Below are 23,494 nucleotides of genomic sequence, written 5' to 3' on the forward strand. Positions count from 1 at the left end.
ATGCCGCTCTTTTCTTATGATATTTTTTATATGTTGTGGCTCTTTGCGTCGTATTTGATGTGTTAACCCTGGCTAAATTGCATTTGATGTATGTTGAGGGTGGACACTTAGCTTGAAATGAACAGATTTTTGTTTTGTAAGGGGAAGAAAGTGTTATGGTGAATACTAATACGGTTTTACTTGTGTGTTTTGTGCGTTCATCTGTTTTGGCAGGTCACTGCATGCTCTGGCTCTTTGACGCTCACGGTTTCAATTTTTTGCTCTTTGTGTCTAACTTGTCCAGAAAGCTGATGGTTATTTTATAAATTTGATAGTGTTTTACTTATTTCCTACCATTTACATTGACAGAAGTCCAATTCATTAAACCCTTTAATACAGCTTCTATTATCCTTTAATAAAACATTTTTTGGAATCTTTAAAGGGCACTCACTGCAATTGATGGCATTTGAGGGCCAATTCATTTAGAGTGGGAGGGACTTATGAACATCTTTCAATGTCATTGGCATGTAATGAGTTAAATACTATGACATAGATCTACTTTAAGCATTACTTGGGGACATAACCAGTGTGTTTCTGTTCTTACCATTTTAATTTTGTTAATTTAGCTTTATTAATTTACATTATTATTAATAACTATATAAAACTATACAGAACTATGATGATTAATAAACATATTACCCACACGTGACTAAAAATGAATATTCAAAGCATTAAAGGTTTTAAGTGCCCCCAAAAGTTTTTTAACTAAACAAAAATAGTCCCTTGCGCGATAAAAGGTTAAAGATTTAAATGTCAACTCTTAAAAAGTTTGTGACCATCGTCCCGAAAATGATAAACTAGGAGGACTAGATGTGATTGCCCATCTTTTTTTGTGCTATAAATTCGCTGTCAGGCAAAGATAAACACGTGGAAGGGTTAACACATACTCGCTTCTCATTGGTTCCCTTGGATTTTGCCCCTCCCCATTGCGGAAGTGGAAGTTGTAAAAGTTGACAAGAAGCAAAGTGTCAAGTGGTCAAATTTGAGGACGATCGAACAGAATAACTGCGATGTCTTTGTTATTCGATGGAAGAGTTGTGCTCGTCACCGGTGCTGGAGGGGGTAAAATGACCGTCAAATTGAATTTCAGTCTTTTATTGTTGCTTACTCTGCCTGCTCAGTTCAATAGTGGTGGTTAGCTAATAATGCTAACCATCTGACCTGATCAACCTGATAGTAAATATCAAGGGATGATTGATTACAAATCAAGTGCAACTTTCCGCAAGCATGACTGCGTCCTTACGCCATCTATTTATTGTTGCATGTTTATGCACGCCGATCGTGTGTCAACATGTCAGTCAACACAGGATAAATCACCATTAAGATGTATTAAACCCTGATTTTTTTCTCAAATTCTACCACACAACGTTATGGAAAAAGAATAAATCTGTGCAAGAATGAACGGTTGCCAAATTACCTGTGATTGCCAGCGAAAGACAAACATACAAATTGGAATCATTTACTGTTTAATGTTATATTGCCATTGACGGCGGTGCACGTCCAATCGATTTTGACTGGGTGGGCTAACAGCGATCATTCACTACCAGCCTTTCAAAATGGCATGGACGTCAATCGCCATCAAAGGCAGCCAATAGTTTAGTAGTGAATGTATCGCAAAACCAGGCATTTGCTCACAGTACAAAGTACAGTAGAGTTAAGCTTAGTATGTGAAAGGGCACGTGGAGCAATCCAAGCACATAAAGGAGGTCATTTTGTTCAAAATGATCAAATTAAAACATGTTTTTTGTCCTGATTATAGGTCTTGGGAAGGAATATGCACTGGCATTTGCCGAAAGAGGAGCCTCTGTTGTAGGTGAATATAGACTCAGACTTCAAGCCCTTAGTTCAAGCACTAATAGGATATTAACTGTGTAAAACTGGAAGAATATTGTGTATATTTAGCTTACAATACAAAACAGAACAGGGAGCAGACTGAAAATGGAATAGAAAATACTAAATAACACTATTATGGCAAACACTATTATATATACTACTTATATATTACTTACAGGTCATTGGGAGAACCACTGAGTATAAAATTGTAAATATCAGAAAAAAAGTTGGACTTGGAGTCTTGAAAAGTAACAAGTCATGTCATGATAATGAATTTTCAACATGACACATCTTGTAAGAGGATAACTTGGATCTTGGGTAAATCTAAAAACAATACAATAAAACAAAATTGCTATTAAATGACAAAGTTGTAATAATACTCTAAACATTTATAATAATTTTCCAACAATAACATTTGCAAATAAAGTTAAAAGAAAAATTAATATCGAATCTCAAAAACAAAGCCACCATGTCTTGCAAAAAACCCTCTTTTACAAGATGTTATATTGTTATATTATGTTGTAATATTGCACAAAAAGTTACACCTTAACAAAAATATTTCTGAGATCAAGTTGACCTCTAAAACTAAGAATGTTATCTATTAATGCTTAACTAAATAGACAGCATGCAATATTTACAGAAAAATCAGTTGTATGAAACCAAACTCTTAACGTTGTAAAGAATAAAATGTAGTTATGATGATTGGATTGTAATACTAAACTAATAAAATCCAAATACCATGAGTTTTTTTTTTTTCTAGAAAAAAAAATGATGGAAGAAAATGCTTAACAGAAAAACTTTGTAGTTATAAAATAATCAATTTGAATACTATTAATATAATATGAAATTTCACAAGAATAATCTCTACATTTTACGACATTGTTTTTTTTTATGTTTTGGAGTTGTACTTTTAATTAGCACCAAAAAAATCCTACTACTAGTACTAACAATTAAATCTTATAAAAATTAAGCATAATATTTGAGTGTGGCCAAAATAATCCTTGAATTTACAGTGAACTCTACACCCCATTTGAAATGCCATTTTTAGGGCGATAATATAAAAAAAGATCAATTTCATATCCCTTTAGAATGAATTTGTAGCTTTTTACAACACGGCTCAGATATTTTCTTATCTTGATACATCGTTATCATATTAAAGAGTACTGTAGCTTTTCTTGACGTCTTGCTGAGTGTGAAGTAACATCATTTTGCATGAGTCACTGCTAAGGTCGATTTAGGCAGTGATACATCATGCCGCTGTGCTAAAGCTGCGTGTCCAAGTGGCACCCTTGTGCTCAAATGGTGAATCCCCAGCTTCAGGAGAATCAATATTGACACATTCCAGTGCATTATATTGACTGGCGCGGTTATTTAGACGCACGCCGTGGCCATAAACATCCCAAATAATAGCTCCTATCTATGATGCATTCGCCCTTGAACTGTGTGACGAGGCTTAGCGAAACATTTGTAATCACTGAGGGAGAACTGCGCTCATTGCCCATTTATTGCTAATCTTTTCCTCCTCTCACTATATTCAAGTGAATGACCTTGGGGCAGACACTAAAGGGGGCGGAAAGAGTTCTGCGGCTGCCGATAAGGTTGTGGAGGAGATAAGAGCCAAGGGAGGCAAGGCAGTGGCCAACTACGGTGAGAAGTTTTTTGGAGCAACCTTTATCTTGTCCTCTAGCAGCCTTTTCTTCTCTCCCACTGTTATTATCTCTTTGTTTTATATTCATGGTTACCCCTTTTTATTCTTCACTTTTGACATTTTATTCCTACCATATAATTAAATAAATCTGTTTTAGAGTCATATTGGCACTGTCTTGAAGTCTATGATTGTGAAGTTCGTCAGCTGTCTGCATCCAGAGAATTGGTTCTAAACAATTGATTGCCCCGGAGTTTCTATCCCAGTCTCCGTTTCGTTATTCAAATTGCTAATCAGTCCAACCCAACAATAACGGAGAATTCTAAGAATAACTGATTTTTAACACAAAAATACATGTACTTACACTTCTTGATAATTGTACTGGTGTAATTATATTTTTGTATAGGTGCGCAAACATATAATATGATAGTAATAATAGGGGTGATCCTACTTTGCGGTTTTTCGATTATCGCAGCCATGTCTGGTCTATATTATCCGCAAAATTTGAGGGATTACTGTACTAGCATTTGCCATATGGAAAATGATTTGTATAAACAAAATGGAGGTCAACCAGCATGTCACGGACTATTGGCTCCCAGAGGTAATTATATACATTCAAATTTAGTGCATATTTTTCCTTGTACACTTGAAATATATATATATATATATATATATATATATATATATATATATATATATATATATATATATATATATATATATATATATATATATATATATATATATATATATCCAAGAAAATGTCGAAGCAATTGAAATGATGCATTGCAATCAATAATCGTTGCTATCAGAGTAGGGCAAGTAGTAATTGGATTTTACTCGTTTGTTGTGTTCTTTTCATGAGCATATTATTGTTACTGTCATTTTTAATGGAAAATCATTCAGCGTGTTTTCAAGCTCCCCCCTCCCTGTCCATTTGTGTCTTGCATGCTAATAGACTCGGTGGAAGAGGGAGAGAAGCTCGTTCAAGCGGCTTTGGATGCGTTTGGAAGAATAGGTGAGTGCTAATTGATTGGCCAGAAGCAACAGAAGAACAGGTAGGGGAACGATCGATACCATTAATCATTGCTAGCCTACTTTTGAGGGTGAGTCAAGTTCCAATGCAGTGCTTAGTTCAGTTAGGGCTCACTGAGATAGGGCTGTTGTTTATGTTGTTGTTTACAACATTGACGTTTCTCGCTTTTGTAGCTGCAAAAACTCATTTCTAACGTCTTGTTTTTCAGATATTGTCGTAAACAATGCGGGGTAAGTCATTTTAGTGCCGGAAAACAACTCTTCCATCACTGTTGCCATTTACGATACTTTCTCTTTGGCAGGATTCTTCGTGACCGTTCATTTGTCAGGACAAGCGATTTGGATTGGGGTATGTCCAAAAACAAACACCAACATAGACATTACAACACAAATAGCATTTTCTACATTCGATACCGACAATTGGATTTTTTTTAGAACCCAATTACATTTGGGATGTTGTGTTAATCAAATAAAAATAAAAATGAATGGACGTACGTACACTGTAATTTCCATCTAGAAAACACATTTGACACTTAAATCTCACAGTATATTATTATTCCATCCCAAAATATATATCAGGGAATTAATTAACCACTGTAATCTATAGGATTTTTAAGAAAAGGTGAAGCTACTTAAACATTCTGTACAGTTAACAGATTTAATCAATTGATTTCTTCGCTCCAGATGACTGCATCCCACCAGTGGTACTCATAACACGCTTTGAGAATCAATAAACTACAGTAGAGAATACATCAAGTGACACAGGGCATGCTCCCTTGCCATCATGCTTGTCGTGTTTCCCAATAATTTTATATTAATGCCTAAGAAGTGTTCATCATAAAACATTCACTGCATAAGCGACAGGTCCAATTCAATTCAATAATTTGAGATGACCAACAATGAATTTAATGGTAAAATTCTGAAATCATTTCAAGTGTTTTTACTGTATTATTTTAGGACCGTTTTACATTTTTTTTCAGACCTCATTCAAAGAGTTCACCTGCGAGGCTCCTTTTTGGTCACCCGCGCAGCCTGGAACCACATGAAGAACCAAAAATATGGCAGGTAAGGCGTGCTCGCGTTTATCAGTACGAAAGCAACTCTGAGGTGTAAAGACACACAGGAAAGAGTCTTGAACCTTAAATTGTGAACCTAGTCGGTTTCCTGGTGTCATGAGAAAAGAGAATGTGCATGAAAAGGCTCAGACTGCACGATAATGAGAACCAAAGCAGGAAAACAAAGGTGTTAATTTGGCAATAAATACTTATAATTGACCTGCTTAATTTGAATACTCCTTTCTAAGAAGTGGTGCTGACTCATGTAAAATGATTTTAATCTTGAATCCTTAGAAGACATTCCCTTTGCCCATCTTGTCACACTCTATTTGCAAATGATCCCCGTGAACTGACTCCCATGTGATGTCTGCCATTATGCATTAACACCACCTAGAATCATCATGACGGCTTCGGCCGCAGGCATCTACGGCAATTTCGGCCAAGCTAACTACAGCGCTGCCAAACTGGGCCTGCTGGGTCTGTCCAACACGCTGGCCATTGAAGGACGCAAGTACAACATCCACTGCAACACCATCGCCCCCGTTGCCGGCTCACGCCTCACCGAGACCGTCATGCCACCTGGTAAGCAGGAGATGGGGCAAATTGGGTGATTTAGCAAAGAAAGTTTATTTATTATTATTATTTTTTTAACTAATTGGCTGCCATTGATGGCGATGGACTTCCATTCTACCACCTCTGTAGTGACAAAACTCATTTCAATTCAGATCAGAAGTATGTACTAAAGACCCACATGATTGATCAACCGTCATTCTGCCGTAAGAGTATATTGTATTTAAATCCATCATAATGAAGTAATTATTTAGATTAAATGGAAAAATGTTCATCTTATTAAAAGTTAATTTAAATAAAAAAAAGTCAAATGTGCACATTATGTATACAGTTAATTTTTAGACCCCCATATACTAAGGACATCCTGTGATAACCAATTTTTGAGCATTGCATTGATATATACTTAGCTATTTATCATTTCTTATGGGAGAAATTAATTAGAATTTTAATTTGAGCTGGCAGAGCTGGCCCGTTACTATAAAATGGTGGCCCACAGTCCCCATGGCAACAAAAGGCATATTACTCTTCTTATTGCACGCCAGAATACCCATGAAATGAATTCTATTCAGGTACAACTTTTGCAAATTTTGTCATTAATCTACTTCTAAAATGAACAATTTCACATTCACTTTCTGACCTTGCAATCTGTTGACGAGTCTGCCATTAGTATAATCCTGTGCCGCCGTATGCTGGGTATTAGCGTCAAAAGTAAGAGCTATATAATTTTTTTATAAAGTCCTCCCAGGGCAATAATAAATCTATTCCACCCTCCTTCAATTTTTACTAGTGCTTGTCCTCATTAAAATTATGACTCAGCTAGAGGATTCTAGCTGATTTAAGGACTATAAAGGTGATGTACAACCAAGACTGGTCAACAATTCAAACATCAGAAGTCACATACAAATAACCATTCATATTCATGATTACCTTTATGGACATTGTCCACAGTACTAAATTCATGGAAGACTTTGCATAGTCAAGCAATAAATATTTAAGGTTTATTTCTTTTTTTTAGCTGTTTACAGGAGAGGTGACAGTTTTGCATAGCAAATATGAATATTGTCACGTACATAACCTAAATTTCATGTCCCTGCATGTGGATAAAAGGTTTTAATTATTATTATTTTTCAAAATAATGACTGGCACCTTTTAATCACCCATGTCAATCCAAATAGGTCTTACGCCAAATGCCCACACAATCAAGAATTTAATAAAATAGGAAATTAATATAACAGCAATATATACTCTAGTTAAGGCCTACATGAATACTGTTAAAGGTAAAGTGAAAGGAAACAGCATTAATAATTGTTATTAATTAATTCAACATTTTAAATGAACAAATAATTGCATTTCACTTTTCAATTTAAGCTAAATGAATAAGTAAATGTTACAACTACACAAGTCACGAGCACAGGTTCATTTCTCATGTGAAAGTACCATGCCACCGTACATTCTAAACGGCCATTTAGCACACTGGCAAATAATATTTCATTTTGCAACACTGACAGCATCTTCAAAGACGATTTTATTCCACCCTCCACGCATTTAATTTGAAATACCGAGCAGCATTATTTTGCTCAAGACGATTTTATTCCTCCATCCATTTCAACATATGTAAATGTAGAAAGACACTATTTTTGCCATGTTTAATGGGCCCACATGCTAAACAACATACCACAAACATGCAGATTACATGAATACATTAAAGGATTATCCGAAAACTCAGAAGTAGTTCAAATTTGGAGATTTTATACAACTTTGTTTCAGTCATTTTCATTGTTCAAAGGCATCTCCAATGCATATATTTGTTTCTGAATTATCAAGACTCATTTGACGTTTGGAATGAGTTGTTTTTTGGTCCATTTGTTTTTTTACTATACATATTGTCAATTCGGACCGTGACCATGAAGGCAACCTTAGATTACGTAGCTTGTAATTCTTTACGAAGACAAAGCACTGATCTGAGCTCATTCGTTTGTGTTTGAAGTATTCCCAAAAACATGTTCCTTCAATGTGTTTTGAAATAACATGTCCTTTCAATGAATAGCTGAAGCAGAAATCCTACATAAAGGATGACACAAGGTTTTGTTTTCTCACAACCAGTTATGTGTGAACAACTCCACTAGACAACCACGGCAATGAAAAGATAGTTAGACAACTAGCTGCTATTTTTGTGCACTGCTTTACCCTTATGTGTTGTTTATTATGCGGTGAAGTGATCTTTGAAGATGCGCCTTGAAATGGGGCTGTTTTTTTCCCTTTTTTTTTCTATTTTTTCTACCGTCTGTTTGTTTTATTTAGATCTGGTGGCTGCGCTGAAGCCGGAGTACGTGGCCCCAATGGTGCTGTGGCTCTGTCATGAACAATGCCAAGAAAACGGAGGACTTTTTGAGGTCTTACTCCCACTCATATTGAAAGCTGGCACAAACGTGCTCCCACATTTCTATGATGATTCATTTGCTTGCAGGTTGGTGCAGGCTGGATTGGCAAACGTAAGTTTTTATATTATTTTTTAATTTTTTGTAGTCCTGCCATGCATCTGATATTAATTCAACTGGAGCGCCACCAATGGAACTGTAGATTAGCACTCGCCGCAATTCCAAAATGCCCCTATTAACAGCAGTGTGTGTGTGTGTGTGTGTGTGTGTGTGTGTGTGCAGTGCGCTGGGAGCGGACTCAGGGCTGCATCACTAGACAGAAGAACCAGCCCATGACTCCCGAGGTGGTCAGGGACCAGTGGGACAAAGTTTGTGATTTTACAGACTCAACCAAGCCTACTTCAATACAAGGTCAGTGATTCTTGACAGATTTTTCAAAGGTTACAAGTTCAACTCTGGCTGAAATCATCAGAGGAAAACGTAGCGCTCCACTGCTTCAATTATAAATCGGTATACTTAAAAGATACAAACCCCCCCACCCCACCTCCAGTTGGAGATAAAGTTGAAAATGAAAGTTTTACACCTTCAGAAAAGTCTAAACAAGTTGGACACAAAGAGCAAAAAGAAAACAGAGTCAAAGAGCCACACCACACAAGATGATTGGCGGTCTCTTATGTCAGAAGCAGCATTAAAAAAAATCCAATCTGCCAAATTCTTTTTTAAATATGATTTATTATTTGTTAGTAATGGGCTCTGATGAATTTGAGTGTGTTTTAAGAGAGAATAAAAATAAGAGAAACATGAAATGAGGCAAAGAGCCACAGTATATACAAGATATGATAAGAAGCCAAGAGTTGGATTCATTTTGACCGGGAGCCGCATGCGGCTCGAGAGCCGTTTGTTCGCCACCCTCCTGGTCTGAACAGTCCCTTGCCATGAATGTTAAATTCATTTTGAGTGGATTGCTGACAGAGTCTACTAGCTAAAAAGGGTTGAATACCTATACCTGTCAATGGCAGTGAGTGAGTTAACAGCATTTTATTTTCAATCAGGTTATCTCTGTTAATTATGCAGGCTATTCAGGCTCAATTCTAAACTAGTCCCAGTTTTGATTGATTTTGCCAAAACAAACATTTATCTTCATTGATCTCTTTATAATAGACATTTGTTATTTCTTGAGTGCAAAATCGAAAATGAAACCTTTGGGTCCCAGCTCATCTGTATTCCTTTCGCGTTTGCCGTTGTAGAGTAAGGCAATCTGTGGTTAGAGGTTAAGAAAAACAAGTAAAGGTGAGGAGTATTTAAAGAGCCACACACAATTATTGCTGTAATTATAATTTTGTGTTACTTTTCACGGATTCCTCCAAAAGCTCCCACCCTCCCTCTCTATTGTACAGAAGCAGTGAGGGCGGCGCTGTTCGCGTCAAAGCGCACGGGGGCGGCAGCCCCACTGGGAGCCAGGTCGCTCTCATTAGCATGACTTTGTGCTGCCTCCTCATTTGTAGCTTATTAACGAATCTTGTTGCTATAACTACCTTTCAATAGGCTACACCCACCTTCAACTCTACATATGATTTTTTTTTCTCTCAGTCCGGAACCTCATCCTTTTGTTCTGTTACCTAAATAGCATTGGAACGCTTCATCATTGAAATTGTGCGTTGAATGAAACAAACTAGCACATCTTGCTGTTTGCTACTGTATCATGTTACATAATGCATTTAAACTTGGCGATGGCAGCTAATGAGTTATTTGCTGTTCAGTTTTTTTTAACATTTGGCTTAATATAGATTTGAATTACTATGTGGTGACTGGTTACTGTATTTTGCAAAGTCGCACTTTTATTTACTAGGCCTGCGACTTATGTATGATTTTCGGGTTCGATTCCAAGTCGGTCCTCTCTGTGTGGAGTTTGCATGTTCTCCCCGAGCTTGCGTGGGTTTTCGCCCGGTGCTCTGGTTTCCTCCCACATCCCAAAAACATGCAAGGCTCCAGCACACCCTGTGACCCATGTGAGGATAAACGGTTCAGAAAATCAATGGATGAAAGGAAAAAGAACAAATGTATTAAAGACTAAATTTAAATGACCTCACCCCAATGACCGTATTTTCCGAACTATAAGTTGCCTGCGACTTATGTATGTTTTTTCCCCACACTGACAGCCAAGAGATGGCCGTGTTAGTTTGCGTTGTTGTTGTGCACTTGTCACCTAAAATCTTGGCCTAGTCTCCTTAAATTTGGCCTTTACTTACTTCTTGCCAGAATCTCTTCAGTCCGTTGTGAGCGTACTGTCCAAGGTGGAGTCAGGGCAGGACATTACCGCCAGCTCAACCTCGGCTCCTGTGGCATCCCCCAACCCTGGCACCAACCCTGTAAGTTACAACTAATCTACTTAGCATCTTTCAATTCATTCAGTGATAGATACCATTTAGACTGGGAGGCAGTATCGTTTTCATTAACGATGACGATAGTGAAAATATTTCCATGACCAACATTTTTAACGTGTCTCGGACAACTGTAACATAACGGGACGAATGCTAGTTTTCAATGCGGCATAATTTCAGTCATATGTTCACAATGCGTGACATTTGCTTATCATTTGTTTAATTATAGTCTGTATCCTAGCCGTGCGTGGACCCGCCCTTCCCCGAAACAGTCCACATAAAAGTGACGGTTGATTAAAAAATGCCGCAACGGCGTCAGTATATATGATCATAATTTAATTTTAATCAGACCGAAAGATCATTGTTCATTGTAAATTATTATGAAATTTTATTTTTTTAAAGAGGAAAATATTTTGAGTATATTTGCGACGAATATTAGCATAAGACTGACACATTTAAGAAATGAATAAAATACGACTAAAAGTAAAAAAGACTAAGATGAAAATGTATTGACTAACAGCCCCTTCCAGTGGAAATCTATTGGACGTCCATCACTGTCAATAGCAGCTAATAAGTTAACTTTAAAGCACAGTCAAAGTATCATTTCAGGAAGAACAGAACATTTTTATGATTTGAATGCATTTCAATTCATAATAGAATTTTATTTGATAGATAAGCGATGCACGGCTGTGTGCCCAAGCACATTAATGATTCATTACTGGGGTCCACGATTTAACACAGGGCAAAAAGGCAGTGCGCCACATTGGTCTTAATTAAAAACGGGGCCGTCAGTGCAGTTATCATGAACCGGCTGGTCACTATTGTGAAGCGCGGGAGCAATCGCATCCATCGGCCGGAACAAAAAGCCGAGGCGGTGGCCATTAATGACACTAATGAAAAAGCAGTTGCCTGCCAGGGGTTCACAGGAAGTCTGATTTGATAATTAGTTTAGTTAAATACCTCAGTTTTTACAAAGCTGCCAAAGGATGGGAGGGACACATTCATTACATTGTTTATTCAAACACGGCTAAATAGGTGAGCTTGTAACGTCTCCTCTTTTTCTGCTTAGACCGCAGCAGTGGGACAAAATCTTCCTCCAACGACATTCACTTTCTCGCACACGCAGTGCATCCTCTACGCTCTCGGTGTGGGGATGTCCACTAAAGACCCTGACCACCTCCGGTGTGGGATTACTACCACGGAATTGACGTGATCAACAGTGGACTTCCTTATGGTTATCTTTTCTTTTTTCCCAGGTTTCTGTATGAAGGCCATCCAGACTTTGGCTGCCTCCCCACCTTTGGTGTCATTCCCTCCCAAGCCGCCATGATGGAAGGTGGCCTGAGCTCATTGCCCGGACTCAACATCGACCTCACGCAGGTTAGGAAACCGCAGCATAGGCGTCCAATCTATTTGAATTGGGAACGGTTGAGCCAAAGCGGCGTGCCAACATTTTTTCACTTTGTTTGACATCATATGCAATAACCAAACCGTTTCATGTGTAATATTTTACATGTGCATAATGGTGGTTTAAGTTTATTATTATAAAGATTTTTCCCCAAAATAGGGAGGTTCCAATTGAATATGCAAATGTATTTATTTTATATTATATTATACATGATAAACCAATCTTTTTACCTGATTGGAACCTTTGAAAATGACATGATCGCATCTGGGACATATTAAATTCTCTTTCTCAATTGGTGTTAGATTTGACACTTTTTCCAAGATATTGGCGTTGATCTTACCACATGTCCTTTGTCCACTGTATGTCACGTGCCAGGTGCTACATGGCGAGCAATATCTTGAGCTCTACAAACCTCTCCCCACGTCCGGTATCTAGACTCAGCCTACAGCCTAACTTCCGATAAAAGTTCACATCCTTACTTATCAATCCTTTTTTTTTTCTTTCCCCAGGACAACTGACCTCCAAGGCCACCGTCGCAGACATTTTGGACAAGGGCTCCGGGGCCGTCATTCTCCTGGATGGTGAGCGAGTCTCCCCAGGAGAAATCCACTTGATTTGACTGCTTTTGAGTCCTTCCCTTCCTCTCTCAGTGAAAACGTACCACGGCGACGAGCTGTTGTGCTTCAACCAGTTTTCTGTGTTCGTCGTCGGCGCCGGAGGCTTTGGCGGCAAAAGAACATCGGAGAAAGCTAAAGTGTGTTATTTTCAGTGTTTTTATGACAACACAAGACGATGGGGGAATACTAATGGCGCTTCCTACCGTGTGCACTAACCCGCAGCCTCACGTGCCGCCGCCTCAGCGAGCTCCAGACGCAGTATTGGTGGATTCCACCACTAACGACCAGGTGAAGAGCAAGAAAACCAAATCTGCAGAGGGGCTTATTATTGTAAAATGTATTCTATATCATGACCTATTACTGGTGGTTATCTTTTTGTGCTCCTAGGCAGCTTTGTACCGTCTGAGTGGCGACTGGAACCCCCTCCACATTGACCCCAGCTTTGCTGCCATGGGAGGTAGGATTTGTAAAGATATGGTCAGTACGGCTTTTTAATTAGGAATGTCCAAAGCGGATTCCTTTGACTTCTGATTTTTTTTTTCAAGACATGATTTACTGAGAATTTTTCTTTCAGTTACCATGTAACCATTGAATGACAAATAATATTTTTAGTATTTCAGTTTCGATCATTAGTTTTTCAGGGGATTTTTTTTCCCACTCAGCAGACATGTTTGTCTAGTTCATATTTTTTTGGCTTCAAGATCTACTTTTCAATTAGCCAACTTCCCGCGATCTACTTTGTTGTTAAGGTTGGAATTCAGGGGTTGGCAAAGTGGTCCTGGATCAAGGAGCTAACCTTGCACGATCTATCTTTTTTACAGGTCACTGATAAAGCTCAGCAATTATGTAATGATATACGTACATCGCATAAGACTATCAACATGTATGTGAGCGGCAGGGAATGGGGGTGAAATTCACTCTCGATTCATGCTAAAGCTTACTGTGGAGATGCCAAATTCATAAGAGCCTAGCCAAGGAAATCGGGTTGATTTACGGCAAAGCTCGACGGTACTGAAAACACGCGCTACTACTGGATCGATGGGGATGTCACTCATTTTCAATGGGAATTGTTGGGCATTTTTCTTTGTCTTTGATACCCCAGTCCTAACTCTCTGGGTTTTAGTTTTTTGCTTGCAAGTGAGCGACTTCCCTTAATCTGTTTGTGCAGGTTTCCAGGCACCCATCTTGCACGGCTTGTGCTCATTTGGTTTCGCGGCGAGACATGTGCTCAAGCACTTTGCTGGCAACGACCCATCCAAATTCAAAGCTATCAAGGTCTGTCGTAACATTACTGTTTGCACTTAACCTATAAGTTGCATTTTCTTCATTTTGGGGGGGCAATTTTTATTTGATCAGAATCCAAGGAAAAAAGATGAAAAAGTATTGAAATGAATTGAATGCTTTTATTGTCATCCTGAGATTTAAAGCTTTCACCACAAAGTGCACAGATAACAACAACAATAAACAAATAAATGATCAATAAATAACTATGAAAAAAGTGTAAGTGTATAGTGTCCGGTTCAAATGGTATATCTTACCATTTAAAGCAGAAAAGAAAACAATCTACATTTCCATCGTACGGTAAATTATTATTGGCCTTGTATTTTTGGAATGTTTTAGTAAAATATGTTTAGTGTCTCAATTTTGATTTTTGTCTCCACCCCCCTCACAGGTCCGCTTTGTGAAACCAGTGATGCCGGGTCAGTCTCTGCAGACGGAGATGTGGAAAGAAGGCAGCAGAGTTCACATTCAGTGCAAAGTTGGTTTTGAAACTTCTTTCAATTTAAAATGTCATTTTCTTTACCGGCTCTTCTGTCTCTTCCAGGTTAAGGAGACTGGAGCACTGGTACTTTCCGGGGGTTACGTCGACTTACACGAAACGGCCGAGAAGTCTCCTGGTGGTGCTCAGGTGAGCCCCGCGCTCACCTCCTGTAAAAAAAAAAAAAGCCGACTACTTTAAAGAATTTTCGCGGTCGGCCACAGGCAGCGCTTGAGAGTGAGCTGCTCTTCACGGAGATCAGCCGCCGCATCCGAGATTCGGGCGGCGATTTGGTCAAGAAGGTCAACGCCATCTTCGGCTGGGAGATCACCAAGGACGGCGAGACCGTTGGAGAGTGGAGTGAGTTCTCGACAGCAAGTCGAGAGGCGCCAAACCCGCCGTGTTTGAAAATGCCGCTCGTCTCCGTCCTCCAGCCATCGATCTGAAAAATGGGAGTGGCGCTCTCCATCGCGGCGCCTATGGCGGGAAGTGCGATGTGACTTACACGGTGTCAGATGAGGACTTTGTGGAGATTGTGCGGGGTAAACTCAACGCGCAGAAGGTGAGGATGAATGAGTACATAATTATTGCATTTTCCATTTGTGTCAATGAGAATTCAGATTTGATTTTGCATACATCAGTCACATCTCAATTCCAATTTACAATACAGACGCTCCCCTACTTACGAACGCAATTGGTTCCGAGCGATTGTTCATAAGTTGAATTTGTTTGTAAGTTGATTCAGTGCTATATTTTGTATTATAATTTATGTTTAAGGCTGATATAAGTATATTGAAGGTTTATATAAGTGCATTTGTATGTTTAAGGCTTGTATAAGTAACATGCATTGGTTTGTACTGAAAAAAAACCATTTAATAAAATGGAGAGAATATGTACAGTACTGTAGAGAGAGAGAGAGAGAGAGAGAGAGAGAGAGAGAGAGAGATTTATGTATTAGAAACTGAAACTTTCAGAAGTCACTGTGGTCCAGTGGCAAAGACAATGGGTCAGAACTTCAGGTGGACTCGAGTTCAATTCCACTCTTTGCAATTCTCAAATTGTTTATTGAGGTAATGAAAAGGATAGATATAACTTCCAATCACATCATTTCAGAAGTCACTGTGGTCCAGTGGCAAAGACAATGGGTCAGAACTTCAGGTGGACTCAAGTTCAAATCAGGAATGAGTTCAATTCCACTCTTTGCAATTTTCAAATTGTTTATTGAGGTAATGAAAAGGATAGATATAAGTTCCAATCACATCATTTCAGAAGTCACTGTGGTCCAGTGGCAAAGACAATGGGTCAGAACTTCAGGTGGACTCAAGTTCAAATCAGGAATGAGTTCAATTCCACTCTTTGCAATTTTCAAATTGTTTATTGAGGTAATGAAAAGGATAGATATAAGTTCCAATCACATCATTTCAGAAGTCACTGTGGTCCAGTGGCAAAGACAATGGGTCAGAACTTCAGGTGGACTCAAGTTCAAATCAGGAATGAGTTCAATTCCACTCTTTGCAATTCTCAAATTGTTTATTGAGGTAATGAAAAGGATAGATATAAGTTCCAATCACATCATTTCAGAAGTCACTGTGGTCCAGTGGCAAAGACAATGGGTCAGAACTTCAGGTGGACTCAAGTTCAAATCAGGAATGAGTTCAATTCCACTCTTTGCAATTCTCAAATTGTTTATTTAGGTAATGAAAAGGATAAATATAACTTCCAATCATGTATAGGCGGGCCGCCTCGTGGTGTAGTGGGTAAGTCACCTGCCTGCGACGTGGGTGTCGAGGGTTCACGTCCCGGTGTCGCCAGTCAACGACTGTATGGTGTCGGCAGTCGGCCGAAGGCCGACTGTCGAACACCACCAGGAACCCCCCCTCCCAACTGTCTTCCGGTCAGCCGAAGGCTGACCGGAAATATTGTTTTGCTGAAAAAAATGACTAAGTCTTTATTTGAATGAAAAAAGGATTACCCATTTACTGAACTACTAGTGTAGTGATTAGTCAAACGAGAGTGGGATTCGAACCCCATCTCCCACATGGCAGTCAAATCCACTAACTTAAGGTCTGTCTGACCCATTGTCTTTGCCACTGGACCACAGTGACTTCTGAAATGAGATGATTGGAAGTTATATTTATCATTTTCATCACCTCAATAAACAATTTGAGATTTGCAAAGAGTGGACTTGAACTCACTCCAGATTTGAACTTGTGTCCAACTTCAATATCAACCCATTGTTCTTGCCACTGGACCACAGTGTCTTCTGAAATGATGTGATTGGAAGTTATATTTATCCTTTTAATTACCTCAATAAACAATTTGAGAATTGCAAAGAGTGGAATCAAACTCACTTCTGATTTGAACTTGAGTCCACCTGAAGTTCTGACCCAATGTCTTTGCCACTGCACCACAGTAAAGTTGGAAGTTGTATTTATCCTTTTCATTACCTCAATAAACAATTTGAGAATTGCAACGAGTGGAATTGAACTCACTCCTGATTCCCACCTCATGTTCTGACCCAATGATTTTGCCAGTGGACCACAGCAACAACTAGAAGATGAAGAATCAGAAGTCAGATTTATTCTCCGACTCTCTTAGCCTTACTTGCTGTCATTTTTTAAAGAAAAAAAGCCTTACTATACTGTCGTTTTTTAAGAAAAGAAGCCTTACTATACAATATCGTTTTTTAAGAAAAAAAGGCTTCCTCTACTATGTCGTTTTTCAAGAAAAAAAGCCATGCTATACTATGTCGTTTTTTAGGAAAAAAAAGCCTTACTATACTATGTCGTTTTTTAAAGGAAAAAAGCCATACTATACTATGTCGTTTTTTAGGGGGGAAAGCCTTCCTCTACTATGTCGTTTTTCAAGAAAAAAAGCCATGCTATACTATGTCGTTTTTTAGGGGGGAAAAGCCATACTATACTATGTCGTTTTTTAAGAAAAAAAGCCTTACTATACTATGTCGTTTTTTAAGAAAAAAAAACATACTATACTATGTCGTTTTTTAAAGGAAAAAAGCCATACTATACTATGTCGTTTTTTAGGGGGGAAAGCCTTCCTCTACTATGTCGTTTTTCAAGAAAAAAAGCCATGCTATACTATGTCGTTTTTTAGGGGGGAAAAGCCATACTATACTATGTCGTTTTTTAAGAAAAAAAGCCTTACTATACTATGTCGTTTTTTAAAGGAAAAAAGCCATACTATACTATGTCGTTTTTTAGGGGGAAAAGCCATACTATACTATGTCGTTTTTTAGGGAAAAAGCCTTCCTCTACTATGTCGTTTTTCAAGAAAAAAAGCCATGCTATACTATGTCGTTTTTTTAGGGGAAAAAAGCCATACTATACTATGTCGTTTTTTAGGAAAAAAAAGCCTTACTATACTATGTCGTTTTTTTAAGAAAAAAAGCCTTACTATACATGGTCCTTTTTAAACAAAAAAGCCTTACTATACATGGTCATTTTTTAAAGAAAAAAAGCCTTACTATACATGGTCTTTTTTGTAAATAAAAAGCCTTACTATACTATGTCGTTTTTAAAGACAAAAAAGCCTTACTATACTGTGTCGTTTTTAAAGAAAATAGGCCTTACTATACTATGTCGTCTTTAAAGAAAAAAGCCTATACTATGTTGTTTTTTAAGAAAAAAGCCTTACAATACTATGTCGTTTTTTACGAAAAAAAGCCTGACAAAACTGTCGTTTTTTTTAAGAAAAAAGCCTTACAATACTATGTCATTTTTTAAGAAAAAAAGCCTTAACGAACGCAATTGGTTCCGAGCGATTGTTCATAAGTTGAATTTGTTTGTAAGTTGATTCAGTGCTATATTTTGTATTATAATTTATGTTTAAGGCCGATATAAGTATATTGAAGGTTTATATAAGTGCATTTGTATGTTTAAGGCTTTTATAAGTAACACGCATTGGTTTGTACTGAAAAAAATAAAAATAAAATGGAGAGAATATGTACAGTACTGTAGAGAGAGAGAGATTTATGTATTAGAAACTGGCCAAAAGAAGCGACCTAATGACGATTGCACAGTTTTCTTCTTTTTTTCATCATAAATGATGCGGTAGCACTGTATGGCATCATTCAATTGATTTGCAAACTTTGTGCAACGTTCAATATTTGGGTCCTGCTGCTCGATCTTTCTGTTTATAAATGGTACTGACGGTCGAACGATTCAATGCCCGTGAAACGCTCACCACTCTCACGCGCATCAAGCTTCGTTATTATTGCCACTCGTTTCAAATGAAATGGCTTGCCTCTTCCTTGCAACTCCCTCAATAGAAGCCTTTAGCTTTTTACCAACCATATTCAATATTGGATGCATGAGATATTTAATGATACAAATGAAAAAGGTTCTTTGCACACTGGAGATACATTCACGCACTTCTGCATTGCAACGAAGAAGAAGGTAGATGCTGGGTGAGCTGAGCTCTCACAGCGCCAGGCGTCGGTATTAGCGGCGGAAAGAAGTACTACTCCGAAAAAGGCGCGAAATACAAAATTGGACTTGCGAACATTTTTGGACTTAAACGCAATTTGCAGACATGTTCGTATGTACCGTTGTTCGTAAGTTGAATGTTCGTAAGTAGGGGAGCGTCTGTATATCCATTAATTCCAATTCGGAATGAAGAATAATACTCAAGTTTATTTTTTTCCCCCTAAATACCATGTAATTTAACTGGTTGCGTGCCATTGACAACAATTGAGATCCAATTTAGTAGCAGTTTTTAACAGCCAACAAATAATAAACACAAAGCAAAACAGGCTCTGTGGGATTTTTCCAGCCTGTTGCATTGGTAAAAGCACAACAGGGGAACAAATAGCCTGTGGCGAAACTGTCACAAGTCAGCACACTCATAAAAAAATCTTGCCAGAATAACCTTACATTGCAGGATTTAAATGTTTTTTCCTCACGCTTTATAGGCCTTCTTCTCGGGCAAACTCAAAATTCGAGGGAACGTTATGCTCGGTCAGAAACTGGAGGTCATCCTGAAAGATCCCGCCAGGCTGTGAGAATCTCCGCTGAATGCCAGCCCACCTACCGGAAAGAGTCCCGATGATCAAGTTAGCCAACGACATGAGGGAGTGTTTTTACTAACTTGCCATGAAATTCTAAATACAAGACTTTAATGGAACTGTTTGGGAAAATTAATTCCTAAATTATTGTGGTGAGGATTTTTTTCCATAAGGTTCTCCACCTTGACATAAACTAACAGTTGTTAAGGAACAGACAACGTCTTTAACATGAACATCTCAGTGGAAAAAAATCTTAACTTGATTTCTCGCAAGTCAGAAAATCAGCAGACTTGAGCCTGTTGCCTTCTCCAATTAAAATGACATGTATTGATTGCTTAGGGCAGGGGTGGCCAAGTCCGGTCCCCGAGAGCCCCTATCCAGTCTCTTTTCCATATCTCCCTCCACCAACACACCTGAATTGAATCAAATAATCAAGCTTCTGGACAGCTTGCTGATGAGTTGATCATTTGATTCAGGTGTGCTTGGTAGAGCAGGGACATGGAAAACAGACTGGATTGGGCATATCCTGACTTTTTCCATAAGGTTCTACACCTTGACGTAAATTAACAGTTGTTAAGGAACAGACAACATCTTTAACATGAACATCTCAGTGGAAAAAAATCTTAAATTGATTTCTCCCATAGCTATTATCTCCAATTAAAATGACATGTATTGGTTGCTTAGGGCAGGGGTGGCCAAGTCTGGTCCTCGAGAGCCCCTATCCAGTCTGTTTTCCATATCTCCCTCCACCCACACACCTGAATCAAATAATCAAGTTTCTGGACAGCTTGCTGATGAGTTGATCATTTGATTCAGGTGTGTGTGGTAGAGAAGGGAGATATGTCCTCTACCATACACACACCTGAATCAACTCATCAGCAAGCTCTCCAGAAGCTTGATTATTTGATTCAGGTGTGTTGGTGGAGGCTCTATCCAGTCTGTTTTTACATATCTCCCTCCCCCACCACACACACCTGAATCAAATGAACAACTCATCAGCAAGCTGTCCAGAAGCTTGATTACTTGATTCAGGTGTGTTGGTGGAGGGAGAAGGGGCTCTCGGGGACCGGACTTGGCTACTCCTGGCTTAGGGGATTTTAGTTATCTTTCCTTTTCTGGAACAACTAACTTTGGCAGAAATTGATTTGGGGAAGTTTTCCTGGCAATAATTTAATCGCCTGTACAGAAATGGTTCAATAAGTAATGTTTTCTCTTCTAATAAAAAGTGAATAAGGAAAGAGCTTGCTTTGATAAAATTTATTTCAATCTCCAGCTTGCATAGACGCAAACACTTGGCCTTGGATAAAACGTATTAAAGACGTGGGGAGTTGACATTCTCCCCCACTTCCAAGCTTTTTCTCACGGGGCAGGGGAAAAAAATACAGATGTGATTGTTTAGGTCAAATAAAGCAAAGAAAAGACACGTGCCCTTCTGTAAATCATCACGTTTCTTAAATAGAGATGGATATGCACACAATTGTTCAACAAAATGGCGTACCCACCTTTACACGGAGGAAATGATGACAAGACAGAAAGAATACAGTTGGAACTTGACAATTTAGTTTAGCTTTTCAAAGAAAAGAAGTCACCTTTAAATACAGCTGTAGTTTTACACTATAGAATGGTGCAAAGATGTTTTGTACCATTAAAAGTAAAGTCTAATTGTTCTGAAAAGTTGCAGTTTTATGAAAATAAGATTTCTAACCAGTAGTTTATCCGTTTTGCACATTTACGTCGAAAGTCAATATATTGAATATGGACTTGTCATAATACTAGAATAGTAGCGGCAATTGATAAATTGTCATCCACGCAATGAGATCTTTCGCTCAAATGTTCATAAAAATGCAACTTTTCTCCAAATATTTTGACTTCACCCTCAAACAAAAGCACATCTTAAATTGTAATACTGCAGCTTTTTTTCCCTCCCACAAAACCCAAGACCATTCGGGTAACCATCATTCTCAAGTGTGAACTCATTCTCGTAATTTGATAGCTTTTAGTAGTTTTCTTTTCAGTGTGGCACCACACCCCTCGTACCTTTTCGTCCGTTTAGAAACATACCATGTTGTCATCCTCTGGGAAGCTTCAACAACAGCACATACATTTTGTCCCAGTGAGCAACATCCAATGTCTCAACCTTCACACGAGTGTGAATGAAGCGCAAGCCCATCGCAAAAATGCACGACGGTCGCAGAACTAAAAGCCTAAACTAAAAAAGTTCATGTTGAATCACGAAAATCTCCAAATACAAATCACATGTAGCAGAAGAAAGTGTGGCGTTATTGGAATCAAACATCTGTACAAATAAAGGGTTAAAACGTACTCACCCACACGACTCCTCAGCTTATTGGGGGGGTAACGGCAATCCCGCCAAATAGGAAAAGGCGGCCCACTCACCCCTTTTAAATTAAAGCTACATTTTGTGCAACTTCATACAAAGAATAAAGACCACTTCAGCTAGTTAGTAGTCAAATATTAAGGACACTTCATACAATTGGCAAAGAATATACGTATAATGGATGTACATCGCATGGTTTTTGTTCCTCCCAATTGCTTTAATGACATTTGACACTACTCGCAGAAAGATGGGGATATTGGGCTTTAGTGGGAGAGTTCAGCGCGACGCAAAAATGTACCACCACCTTTCCACTTGTCAGTTGGCAAGCTGTGACAAAATTTTCTGAGAAAATTGGTCTCGCGGAAGCTGAATATCACCGAGCTTTCGGCAAGTAGTGTAAGTCAACTTCATGTGCAAATAGAAGTTCCGCCTCTCAGTCCAACTGAGTGGTGAGCGAACGATCCATCGGAGCAGATGTCACCTACTTCCCGACGTACGACTGCCGCCAACGTGACAGCGCTTTTTGTCCGTCTCAAATGTGTTCTCCAAAGTCCCGCCCACCGTCGGAAACGTACGACGGGCTCCGCTGTGCTTTTACGCTCCCATTTACAACCCATCGGCGTTGAGGAGATTCCGCTGCGCTCACCTTTTGGCGGACAAAAACGAATGGCCCTGGGGATTTAGTCTAGGAGATGACGTCGTTGTTGAGGTTGCCATGGCGAGGCTGTCGGCCGATGTTGAAGCGGTTGGGAAGGATCCTCATCTTCATTGTGCCGTCGGCGCCGCATGAGTAGATGTGATCGGTGAGCCCCATCTCCACCTGCATGACGCCCGTGCCCATGTTGCGAAAGATGGATTGGCGAGCGTGTTCGTTGGGGAAGCAGTAAAGAAGATGCTGCGTGGCCAGGTTCCACACCTGACAAGACAAAACAGACGGCAAAAGAAAACGTGAGCTTTTCATGTATTTTTTCCCTATCAAACCTGTTTCAAATTCCCTGCATTGGAAAACGCGCCAATCGAAATTGTAGTCCTTCTATCTGACGAGCACTTTCACAATCTATACCATGACTTGATTAATGTCATAATACAGGCATTCCATCCGTGGCCATCAAAGACTGGGAGACTTGAATGATTTTCATTCAAGCGGGATGCAATTAAAAACTTCACATGACAAGAAAGAGAGTTTCAAACTAAAGAAGATGTGATGCTAGATTTAAAGACCTTTCCTGCTTTCTTATCCTAACGTCCAATTTGGATCTTCAGTCAAATGGAGAATGCAAGCAGGTGCTCCCTCATATCATGACATGAACTGGAATTTTCTCGTGAATAACACTCTTGAGGATAAAATAAGAACTTTTACATTCTCGTATCCAAGTATGACTGGTGTCCATGATGCTATAATAATTGGGTAAC

The 23,494-nt window shown here is 38.9% G+C and overlaps 2 protein-coding genes across 5 annotated transcripts in view; one reads left to right on the forward strand and one right to left on the reverse strand.

Annotated features, from left to right (window-relative positions):
- The first annotated feature begins 955 nt into the window (after positions 1-955).
- hsd17b4 (hydroxysteroid (17-beta) dehydrogenase 4) lies at positions 956-20,051 on the forward strand. 2 transcript variants are annotated; one of them, XM_077599833.1, is made up of 25 exons: positions 956-1,101; positions 1,799-1,852; positions 3,412-3,519; positions 4,476-4,535; positions 4,762-4,783; positions 4,855-4,901; positions 5,533-5,617; positions 6,002-6,189; positions 8,479-8,570; positions 8,645-8,669; positions 8,838-8,966; positions 10,815-10,924; positions 12,006-12,118; positions 12,193-12,316; positions 12,720-12,771; positions 12,854-12,925; positions 12,995-13,098; positions 13,184-13,249; positions 13,349-13,418; positions 14,130-14,236; positions 14,634-14,720; positions 14,787-14,870; positions 14,945-15,080; positions 15,155-15,282; positions 19,651-20,051. In XM_077599833.1, the coding sequence occupies exons 1-25, from the start codon at positions 1,050-1,052 to the stop codon at positions 19,738-19,740; spliced, it is 2,205 nt and encodes a 734-aa protein (XP_077455959.1). In that variant the 5' UTR covers positions 956-1,049; the 3' UTR covers positions 19,741-20,051. The 2 variants fall into 2 exon arrangements, with proteins under 2 accessions (XP_077455959.1, XP_077455960.1); XM_077599834.1 differs by lacking the exons at positions 956-1,101; positions 1,799-1,852 and having other exon boundaries at positions 3,455-3,519; positions 4,727-4,783.
- Positions 20,052-20,985: 934 nt separating this feature from the next.
- The window catches only part of dmxl1 (Dmx like 1), a 40,752-nt gene continuing 38,243 nt past the window's right edge, over positions 20,986-23,494 (reverse strand). For all 3 annotated transcript variants that reach the window (XM_077599836.1, XM_077599837.1, XM_077599835.1), the window contains one exon: positions 20,986-22,997. In XM_077599836.1, coding sequence (XP_077455962.1) covers positions 22,767-22,997 — 231 coding nt within the window. In that variant the 3' untranslated portion in view covers positions 20,986-22,766. The remainder of the gene's footprint in view (positions 22,998-23,494) is intronic.

Source organism: Stigmatopora argus, chromosome 5 (genome assembly GCF_051989625.1).
Source record: "Stigmatopora argus isolate UIUO_Sarg chromosome 5, RoL_Sarg_1.0, whole genome shotgun sequence".
NCBI classification, from domain to species: Eukaryota; Metazoa; Chordata; class Actinopteri; order Syngnathiformes; family Syngnathidae; genus Stigmatopora; species Stigmatopora argus.